Below are 11575 nucleotides of genomic sequence, written 5' to 3' on the forward strand. Positions count from 1 at the left end.
AATCTAAAAACAAAAACATAACATGCAACTCTTTTGAGAAAGAAACATGCTGAGCTTCTCACCAAAAGGTTATAAGACTTTTTTTAACATGGACAAAACTTATTTTTTCCCCAATCCCGTTCTTGGAAATAGCAGAACCATTTTTATTTAAACTTTCCAAAAAAAAATTCAACTTGAAGACGACACCCAGTGTGGAAAAGCTCAGGCTGAACAATTTAGTTTGGCAAAGTTATTAACAACTGAAAACAGGGTATTTATAAGGAGAAGTCTGTGGCAACCATAGGCAGTGCTACCAGTTCCACCTATAATAAATCAATATTGTTACACTTTCTATTTAACCTACAGAGAGAGAGAGAAATAGCTGTTATAATTTCTTCACCAAAAAACTCTGCTGTGAGGTGATGAATATATTAATTGATGATATTTTCCTTAAAACATCCCTCAAAAGAAAGTATTTAGATACTGAGGTCAAGGTAAAAATTATACATTAAACCACAACACTCAATGGATTAAAGTTAGGGTTATTGTGTCACGATCACATTCTTTTCTGTATATTTAAAAAGAATATACTGTTTGTTTACAAGGCTCAAACACTTAAACAGGAAATTAATAATTAAGGACAACATGAATTTTACACTGCCCGCATACAATATGATAGGTAATACAATGGCTCACAACACTCCCTCCCATTGGAAAAATGTCCAGGAAGTGTCCGGGAGGAAATCTCAGTGTGCAACCTCTCAGAAAGCTCTCCCGACATCAGCCTGATGAGAAGGAGGGGATAGCCATGTTTAAAAAATAATAATAATAAGCTAGACGGACCATTCTCAAACCTAGTGGATCCCAGAGATCCACACAGATCCCTAGAGATCCATAGGAGCTCAGGGCCATCTGTGTGGAGGTTTTGTGCCCCGGCAGTGACCACATCCAGTATCCTCCCCAGGAGCAATGTCCCCCCTCCCAAGACACAGCTGCATCAGGACTTTGTTCATAAAATACAAACAGATATGAACCCATAATTATGCACACACCCTTGCTTCCAGGCACTTCCACGTGTTTTTTTTTCTGAAGAAACTACATAAACTGTATTACCAATGTGACCACTTAAATTGACCACTAACAAAATCAATAGAATACTTGTAAATGGCATATTATTAAAAGATTACTATTTTTTATATGAAAGTGTCTGTGTGTGGGATATATCCTTGCAAAATTATAATTAAAATGTATCAATCTAGGAAATAATCTACATGCCATCTTTATCATAATTATGACAGTTGATGAATAAATTGATAAGAGTTGCTGATGAGCAACAAAAAATCCCTTACATCCACTAGGCATTTACATAAAAATTTTGCAAGGAGGTCTGAGATGAGATGAGAGAGAATCTTATTTAAAGGTTGGTCTAAACACAAACTTGCACAGATTTAAAGGATGATTTGACCAGTGCAAACCCCATTGTACTATATATCGCTATATCAGTTTAAAACTAAAAATTTAGTTAAACTGTTACATCTTCTGTGTACAGACAAGCACAAAGATTTAAGAGGGATATCAGTTTTGACTTCAGAAGCAGAAATATCTAGTACTTCCAATGTTTTGATTGTTTGTATAACTGGCATGCATGATAAGCATTGCATGCTCCAACAAAAGAAAACCATCTGACCAGGATAACATAACAGAGAGCTAGCCAAAGACCACTTTCCAGAGAGAAAACTGTTTGTTGAAAGAACAGTTTACATCTAAAACACAAAAAATAATGCTTTGTCTTTAAACAAAATCGGAAGTAACCTTGTACACAGGGATCCTATATTCTCATACATCTTACTGATTAGGTAACGTCACTGTGTTATGCCCAGGGATTGAAAGAAATTGAACGGGGAACACGCACACAAATCATTAACATTAAAACAGGGCTTTAAAATGATGTTCGTTTTTATAATTAAAAATGTAACTCCCACAATTGCTTAAAAAAAAATCTATCAAGTTTACAAGTATTGTACTTTGTGCACATGGAACTCCTGTCCACATATTCATCATGTCACTTATTATGATACTGTCATTTCTGTACTACTTGAGCTATCATCAATAAAATAACCTCTAGTCTGTTCCACTTACACCAAATGCTTAAAATAAACTAAATTTATAAATGCACTATCTCCAAACAAAGAACACCAGTGCTTCATTTATTTTCTTTTTGAATTTCATTGAATAAATACTAATAGTATGAATACTATAGCTGTGGTTCTAATTCCATTCAAATACATTTTCAGCAATGCCCCCTTTAAACACACTTCCTTTCAATATTTCCATATATATGACATCTACAAAAGCACAATTTGTATGAAGACATTGGACCAGAACATCAGCTAATGTAAATCAGTGTGACACCATTGATTTCAATGATCCTCAAGCAGCTGAGGATCTAGCAGCCTATATTGTAGTTCAGTGATGGAACAGCAAAGCATCAACTATATATACGATAGTCTTGCTCCCTTTCCCACTGAGGTCAAGCACAGCTTTGAATTTTTTTTTCCTCTCTATATGCTCATGGAACATTAACCAGAGTCCTAGATTCGCAAGATGCACTATAAATACTCTACAGCACATGCAAGGAAAAAATTCTGAATGCTGCCTACAACTTCAACATCAAATTCTCACATTATAGGTTTACTCACAATGATCTGGCTGTTTTAGTTACTGAACCATCTTGACTTTCTGGCCCAGTAATGTAGTATTTTTGTTAGCAGTACTCAAAGAACTTGACTGACCCTTTCAGTAAAAGCTTCTATAAAGATATGCAGACCAAGGAGTTGAAGAGAAAAGAAACTGGATGATGATTAAAGTAGCAAAATGGTTCAAGCATAATACACCAGTTTACTTTGAAAAAGCTTTAATTATAAAGCAGATGTGATAGTCAAACATATTCCAGGGGCTATAAATGAAATGAGAACTCCAGGGAGTTGGGGGAAAAAGAAAATAAATCTTTGTTTGAAATACTGATTATAGTAAAATCTTAGTATAAAATGCTAACAGTATAAAAGCAATAACATACCTGTTTGTCATTGGCCCTATGAAAGGGTTTGTGATTAGCTGCACAGTGGCTTTGGAAGCGAACAATAAACCAACTTGGACATTTTCATTTAGCAAGTCCTTGTCTGCCGTGGGGCAATCGGATGGCATATTAGTCACATTTACCACCATTTGCTCTGTCTGAGTATGATACAAATCTCTTGATCTTGTCCTATCAGACTGACTTCCAGTATCCATTGTGGAGTTGTCATAATAGGAGAAGATGCTTTGAAAACTGGCCACAGTTGTTGTAGTTATCTCAGGTCTCATAGTCTGGATTTCTGTTTCATTTTTCTGGTGTTTAATGCTGTACAGGTAACTGGGAATTATTGGCACTGGAAAAGCAAACACAATATGTAAGTAACTTAGCATCTGTTGCATGTAAATGCCATAATTTCATTAGCTTGCATACTTTATCACAGAAAATGTATCATCAGAACAAATAAAAATAGGGCTTTGCTATATAGAACAGTGCTAAAGAGTTTGCTGATTTTTTTTTTTTTTTGCCTTCAGCAAAGAATAACAACAACAAACGTTATTCCAGGAAAAAAAATACTGACTGTACTGAATTATAATTAGGAAGTGTAGTTATAAGCAACTTCTGCAAGCCTTTTCCATAGATATTCAGTTTATGTTGACAGGCATGACTATCTATCTACACAAGTACTATTTAAGGGCAAAACATGGGAGGAACCCCAAGACATTATTTGTGTAGTCTTGTTGGCTGATGCTTTTACAAAGAACGTTTACTGCACTAAGAAGGCATTTAAACCAAGGAAAATTCCAATAAAAATATATTATGTTCAATAAATGTTGCTGGGAATAACACTATTAAGAGGGGAAAGATTTTATATTATTTTTATATTAAATAAATAAATAGAGATCTAAGATGTTCACGCTGTTCATTGGTGGGGGGGTTTTAAGTTCACATAAAAGGAAGTCATTTAAAAGTAAAATTCTGTACATGTTTTAAGGTATTAGCTGTATCCTAACTGGATTAATATATAATAAAGGAAAATTAGTATTTTTAAAATAGTAAAAGCAGGTGAGACAGTAATTTTTATCAGGAAATATTAGTGACAAAATCAACAGCTGTTAACGTGTATTGCCTCTTGCAAAAGTCTGAAACTATATATGGTTATGAAATATATTTTTTCAGCAAACCTGCAAACTGAGATTACATAAAAGATTTTCTAACATAATTAGTGAACAAACAATGAAATGCATAGAGAACAATTTTCCTTTAAAAAAAAAGTACTTGCCAAAAATATATATTAGCCTTTCATTAGAGGCCATATTGTGCCATCATGTTTTTTCTTTTTTAATTTGAATTCCCTAATGAAATCAATAAGGAGTTTAGTTTAAAAACTGCCATGGTATAGCCCAAGGTGTCAAATCTGTAGAAGCTAAATGTGTATATCTACAATACAAGTGTGTGAACACAAACTGGTATTTTCCCCTTTTCCCCGTGTTTTTGACTTTTTTTTATTTGCATCTTTGTATCCAAATTTATATTAATATGAGGACCTCTAAAACAACCAGTTAAAAATGTTCAAAAACTTGAAATCTAAATGCATTTTTAACTGTAAGTATTCTATCCTAATATTAGGTTAGGTCCTTCCTATATATGGAACTTTTGCCATTGATTTCAGTGTTGTTCTGATCAAAGTTGATTTTACTAAACCAAGTTGTGAGTTATTTAAAATCAATCTAAAAGGCCTTCATATTAGTCTGACTCAATGATATTGCTTTGCCACCAAAATCATCTCATAAGAACAATGATGATGGGGGCGATGCACAAGAATTATCATGAGAAAACATATTTCTCAAGTGTTATCTAGCCTGTCCTTCTGGTTTGCATGACCACAGAGGAAAGAAAATGCTGCACAGTTAAAAATAATTTAGAAAATGACAGATAATTTTTTCTGACTAGAAATTACTGATACCTGTAATTGATACTCTGTGAAGAACTTTTTAGACAATTATCATGTATTTTTAAATAAATATAAACTAAACCAAAACTATGAGGTGAGTGGGTATGTATTTGTGCAGTATCTAGAATATCTCATATATAATTTGAAAAAATGTATTGTAGATAACGTATTATTTAGAAAGAAACACCAATTAAACTTGCAGAAGATACACAGACTGTTCAGTGCATCCATTGAGGGGGTTTTATTGTTAAAATAAGTTGGAAAGAAAAGGTTCCACATACCCACTACAGTAAGCAGCATGTTGTCCAGGAGTAATGCAATGAAAACAATAAGCAGAATTAGTTTTCGGGACTGCCGACTCTCCCTGAGCCAGCTGAGGACACTGAATTCATTCCAAGCCATGGCTCAGGCTCCCTCAGGCAATGACTTACACTGTAAACATATAAAGGATATATAATAAGCATTTTTTATTATTTTCTTTTTGCTAATACAGACTAACATGGCTGCTACTCTGAAACATATAAAGGAGAGTTAGCTTTTCCTGGATTTGCCTGTCTCCCTGTTGCTTTCATGACCCACTTAGTTGGCGCAGGTTTGTTTCCCCATTTCCAGCAATAGGGGAATTTTGTAGACCGTGTTTAGTTTCTTTCTTACTCAGGGGTGGGCGGCAGAGGCCTAGTTAGATCTCTACCCATAATCTTAGACTAGTCTGATGTTTCTCTAAAAATAATCAGTTAAATCCTGGCTTCAAATTGTCATTATTATGTGTCATAAAGTGAACGAAATTCCCACCTCCTGCAACCCAACAGCTTGGCACAACTGCCCCCAACACGTGGAGGAGGATTAGTCGTCTGTATCCTGTTGCTGCAGAGAAATGGAGCAAATCTACTCAGCCCTTCACTCCCGTCTCCCCGCCTTGTGCCCTTTACACCCCAGCCACCGGTTCTGCACAAAGGAATCGCAGCCATTCCGCTGGGTTTGGGACCTTCCCCACAAACAGAGGTGGTACAGTGCGGTTTCCTTCTCTCCCCTTGCAAACTCATCCCTTCATTGGTTCATGTTTACAAGAACTTCTTAACCTTAAGGGCTAGAAACTTATTTTTTTAAAAGGAAGCTTAGATTCTGCAAGGACTAACGGGGCCATTTCAGCCAGGCTGGTACATTGTACCCCCGTGACCAGGCTCAATCTGTCCCAGGCCTGCCTACCTTCAAATACAGTGCCGCCGAACTGTTCTTGGGAGCCCCGCCTCAGGAGGGAAGGCAGCACCTGGCATCAATCTGCAGTAAAACAAGAACGTCTAGCAAACTTCCCCCTTTCCAAGTGTTCTGTCTCACTCAGCTGCTCCAATTCACTGTCCTACGGCTGAGTTATAGATGGGACCTCGGCCCTTCCCATCAAAGGGTCAAATGCTTTACTCTCACCAGGAGCTGCTGCTGCTGCCAGGGCTCAACTCGCGCTTCGCTCACGATTCTGAATCACCAGGCAGATGGGAGGCTGGAGGTTTGCAAAAGATGTGACAGTCTCATCGAAAGGACAGCATTCGCTGGCCACTAATCAGTCTCTGCCCCCGCTGTCACTGCTCCCCTCAGGCTCCCAGAGCCACCCCCCCACTATCACTGCCCCCCACAGTCCCCAACCCCCCGCTGTCACTGCCCCCACCCCACACTATCACTGCTCCCTCACATTCCCCTTACTCCCCATCTCTCACTGGTCCCCGTCTCTGCCACTGCCCCTCTCACGCTCCACAGCCCGCCCCCCCCCGCCACTATCACGGCCCCCAACAGTCCTCTGCTATCACTGCTCCTGTCTCTGCCAGTGCTCCCTCATGCTTCACAGTCCCACACTATCACTGCTCCCCACATACCCCGTCCCCCTCATGCTCCACAGCTCCCCACTAGCACAGCCCCCTGCCCCCCCAGGTCCCCACTATCACTGCTCCCCACATACCCCATCGCCCTCATGCTCCACAGCTCCCCACTAGCACAGACCTCACAGCCCCCCCAGGTCCCCACTATCACTGCTCCCCACGTTCCCCGTCCCCCTCATGCTCCACAGCTCCCCACTAGCACAGCCCTGTGCCCCCCCCAGGTCCCCACTATCACTGCCCCCCACGTTCCCCGTCCCCCTCATGCTCCACAGCTCCCCACTAGCACAGCCCCCTGCCCCCCCAGGTCCCCACTATCACTGCCCCCCACGTTCCCTGTCCCCCTCATGCTCCACAGCTCCCCACTAGCACAGCCCCCTGCCCCCCCCAGGTCCCCACTATCACTGCCCCCCACGTTCCCTGTCCCCCTCATGCTCCACAGCTCCCCACTAGCACAGCCCCCTGCCCCCCCCAGGTCCCCACTATCACTGCCCCCCATGTTCCCTGTCCCCCTCATGCTCCACAGCTCCCCACTAGCACAGACCTCACAGCCCCCCCCAGGTCCCCACTATCACTGCCCCCCACGTTCCCTGTCCCCCTCATGCTCCACAGCTCCCCACTAGCACGGCCCCCTGCCCCCCCAGGTCCCCACTATCACTGCTCCCCACATACCCCATCGCCCTCATGCTCCATAGCTCCCCACTAGCACAGCCCCGTGCCCCCCCCAGGTCCCCACTATCACTGCCCCCCACGTTCCCCGTCCCCCTCATGCTCCACAGCCCCCCCACCAGGTCCCCACTATCACTCCCCCCCACGTTCCCTGTCCCCCTCATGCTCCACAGCTCCCCACTAGCACAGCCCCCCACAGCCCACTACTGTCACTGCCCCCTCACATTATCCCTGCCCCAGGTATCATTGTGCCCCGTCTCTGCCATTGCCCCCCTCACGCTCCACAGACCCCAACTATCACTGCCCCCCACGTTCCCCTTACCCCCCACCACTATCACTGCCCCACAGCCTCCTGCCCCCCGTTATCACCGCTCCCCGTCTCTGCCACTGCCCCCACTCTGTGCCCTTGCTCCCTCCCCCCAACTCTCGGCTCCCGCCCATTATCTCTCGCTCCCCGCCTGGGACTGGCGGGCGAGCTCGGCGGGGCGCGCCCGCTGCTGTGGCGCTTACCCGGCGCGGCTCTTTTGCTGCCGGTCTCTGTCCGCCCTCCGCGGGTCCTGCCCGCCTGGGCTCCGCTCTGGCGTCCTGCTGGGCCGGGGGAGCCGCGACGAGAGCCCCGAGCGCCTCTGGGCAGCGCCACTTACCAGCCTCCTCCCTGACGTCACGCCAGATGCTTATCGCCCCCCAGGCGCCTCTGGGGCAAGGGCTGCAGCGCGCCCTGCCCCAGGCAGCCCCGCAGCCAACCCAAGCCCCTGCCGCAGCCCCCCTGCCTCTGCCTCCCACCCAGCCCCTTCGACCCCAGCGCCCCGGGGAGCGAGCGCCCGCCCGCCCGGGCGAGGCACCGCGTGCTGCGGACTGCCCCTGCCCAGCTAGCGCGACGCCCGGGAGCAGAGTCAGCCGCTTTTCCCCCTGCAGATGCCCCCTAACGCCCTGGCGGAGGCCGGGAGCCCCGCGGACGGACAAAGGGGAAGGCGAGGTGCTTCTTTAGCCTGCTGGGGGCTACTGGTGTGGCTGGGACCGAGCAAGGCTCCGGGATTTTATGGCCAGTGTCCAGCAAGGCGCCCGCGGGATCCGTGGCATAGACTCCGGGCACAGCATGTGGACGGTTAGCGCACAAGGGACCTTTCCAGACCCTTCATTAAATCCGCGTGTGCGTAAAACTCAAAGTTCCCTCGGTACTGGGGGGTGGGAGTTGGTGTGTACCGGACCCAGTTTTGCAGGCGAGGGGAATGCGGACTGGGCTGGACTCGTCCTCCCTGGAGCTGGTTCGGTAAGGTAGGCTGGCCTGTGCTCCACTGGGAAGGAGACAACTACCAGACACGTGGGCGTAGGAAGAATCATCTATCCCAGGACGTGGGTGTCACGGCAGGGAAGCTAGCCTATTACAGGATATAGTTAAGTATATCCCCATAGAAGAGGCACATGTTCCTCATTAACTTGGAAGAGTGAGCGAAATTAAATACCCTTAATAAGCTTCACAGAGAAGATGTGTTTGTTTGTTTTCGGTAAACCTTTCCAAGACTTCAAATTCCCTGCATGCCTGGGAAGCACTCAAAGACAATCTGCCCCCACAGGCAAAACTTCAGTGTACCCTCTCCCCTCAACCCCTCTTCCCGTGGAACACAGCTTTTCAACTGGGGATTGCCCGCTGGGAGGGGATGTCAGATTTGGGGGGGGGGGGGGGGGAAGGGAGGCAGTGCAGTAAACCTTTGATGGTTCCATGTTTATGGCAGAAGTGGGGAGCACACCACTCAGATTTGACCTGGCCACCCCTACTTCAGGACGGGGGTGGCAGGTGGGCTAATTCTCAGTGAGTGGCATTGTGTCCTGACTGGCAGGCAGTGTCACACTCAGGTTTGGCCCAGCTGCCTCTACGGCCCAAAGCAGTTGCCTACTCTGCCTATAGCTCGAGCAGCCTCTGCTGGGAAGGCTATGCAGACCAAATTCCATGATTTTACTAGTTCTTAAATACTTTGATCAAGTTGTACGATCTGAGATTAAATAACCCACTTCCCTGGCACATCTGCATGTTTCTTCTCAAACTGCTGCATTATTTACCATAATTAGGAATTTATTTCAAGATCCTTTGTATCTTATATTAGAGAAGATGTAAAGGTTGGCAGTTATACAAGTGCAGCTGTACATTGTACTGATCAAGTAGCAGAAGTTAAATAGTTGCATTTTCATATAGCACTGCTGTCTGAGCTGCATAACATATTCTGCTTTAAAAAAAACAACTCTACTGGACTTTCATATACTTTTCCAATTATTCTTCACAAGGTATCTGTTTCAAATCCAGTTAATTCAGTGGGAGTCTCCATTGATTTCAATGTGATTTGGATCAGACCCTAGTTGACTTAAACTGATGGCATTACTGGAAAAGCAGTTTATTTCTTAGGCTATGTTGCACACTTCAGCTGTTCAAGGTTTACGAAGTTAATTGATCAAGTTGTGCCCCTTTCTGACCAGATGAGTCTTTATAAATTTTGCAGATTTTGCTGGAAATTTTGTTGAACAAAATCCTTTGGGTTTTAAGCTTCTGCTGGTGCCTCTGTATCAGGGAGTTTCTAGGAATACAGTTTCATATTTCAATGAAGGACATTTCCATCGTGGGATGGAAATTTTGCTCATGTAGGTAACTGAGAGTGAAAATGCATTTGGTCTAAATTGGGCCATCTTGGGCCATCATCCAGCTGCCACTGAAGTAAATGAAAATAAATCTAGGTGGTTTCAGTAGTTAGGGGTAAATTTTAGTAAAGCATATTATTTACTATACATTCATAGCTTCTTCTAATAATTAATAATAATGGAATAGTGTTCAAAGTATTCCAGCAATTTTTTTCTGTCCCTACATACGTCATTTTTATTTTACACTGAGATATTCTACCAGTACCTTGTACAAAACGTATATTCTGATGTATGAATGAATTGATATATTCTACTATTAGATCATGAATATCAATAAGTCTTCCTATTGTTGTATAAGATGTTGGAGATGTTTTGTGCATATTTACATGGCTTTTCTAACTAGAAACTCCAGGACTCAGTCACATTTACACTTAGGACTAAAATCCTAGCCTTCCAACAAGGGGTAATGACTTCTCTGCCCTCGTGATAAATTAAACAGCATAATTTACTTTAGTGAGGAGAAAGAGGGTGCCCTCCAGTTACTGAATCCTGTTCTGCAAACACACATGCAAGTAACATTACTCATTTGAGAAGTCCCATTGAACTGAGTAGGGAAAGGGAAATACGTGTTATAGGTATTGTGAGTAGCAGAGAATGGCATTAATAAGAGATAAATTTTAAAGATATGTTAATGGGAATATTACATCAGGAAAAAGTGGAGTTGGACCTTCTCTGAAATTCTGTGAATACAAAAGACAATTAATTTCTAGCAGTGCTGTCCTACATAATCTTCAAGTAGACCTGTTCCCCACAGTGTTGCATGTCATATGGATGATAGAGAGAGAAGCAAAGATGCTTCTTTAATAAGCTCTAATGAGACCATGTTAAAAACATCTCCAAATAAAAGACATTTCTTGTACTAAAACATTTCCCCCTCTTTCTCTCTCTGCCTTTTCTGTGCTGCTCTTCACACTTGACAACATTTGACCACTCAGTTTTGCTAGAGTGTAAATGACAGCCCTTCTCACTCTCCTACTCTCTCCCTGCCTCCAGACAACTAACACTCTGACTGCCAGACACTCAATACCAATGAATATAAAGGTGGATATGCCATCATTTTTCACTGAAAAGCAAGCAAAAAGGAATATGACAGCCAAGTTGAACTGATGGGGTGGGAGAAATTTGTGAATGTGTTTGTGACTAGGTTTTACTGTTAAGATTTTGATAGTTATGCAACTGCTTAGTGAAGTGCTTGGCTGAAAATTGTGGGGCAAAATTTCATGAATTTTTCCTCCAGTTGTTGGTATTTGAAATGTCAACAAAACATTTAGTCAAAATCTCATATTTTGAAATATTTTGATTAGCTCTACTCTTTTGTAATATCTATCACTTAAGATATAATAGAAA

The 11575-nt window shown here is 43.2% G+C and overlaps 1 protein-coding gene across 3 annotated transcripts in view; it reads right to left on the bottom strand.

Moving 5' to 3' along the window:
• The window catches only part of SLC18A2 (solute carrier family 18 member A2), a 56433-nt gene extending 48178 nt beyond the window's left edge, over positions 1 to 8255 (bottom strand). Inside the window, exons 1-5 of one of the 3 annotated variants that reach the window (XM_048859534.2) lie at positions 8051 to 8255; positions 6429 to 6501; positions 6213 to 6284; positions 5288 to 5438; positions 3056 to 3407 (exon numbers count right to left, since the gene is read on the bottom strand). In XM_048859534.2, coding sequence (XP_048715491.1) covers positions 3056 to 3407; positions 5288 to 5408 — 473 coding nt within the window. In that variant the 5' untranslated portion in view covers positions 5409 to 5438; positions 6213 to 6284; positions 6429 to 6501; positions 8051 to 8255. Of the gene's footprint in view, positions 1 to 3055; positions 3408 to 5287; positions 5439 to 6212; positions 6502 to 8050 lie in introns of all 3 variants that reach the window. The other 2 variants (XM_048859533.2, XM_048859532.2) reach the window with 2 other exon arrangements.
• Between the last annotated feature and the right edge of the window lie 3320 nt (positions 8256 to 11575).

This window comes from Caretta caretta, chromosome 7, assembly GCF_965140235.1.
Source record: "Caretta caretta isolate rCarCar2 chromosome 7, rCarCar1.hap1, whole genome shotgun sequence".
NCBI classification, from domain to species: domain Eukaryota; kingdom Metazoa; phylum Chordata; order Testudines; family Cheloniidae; genus Caretta; species Caretta caretta.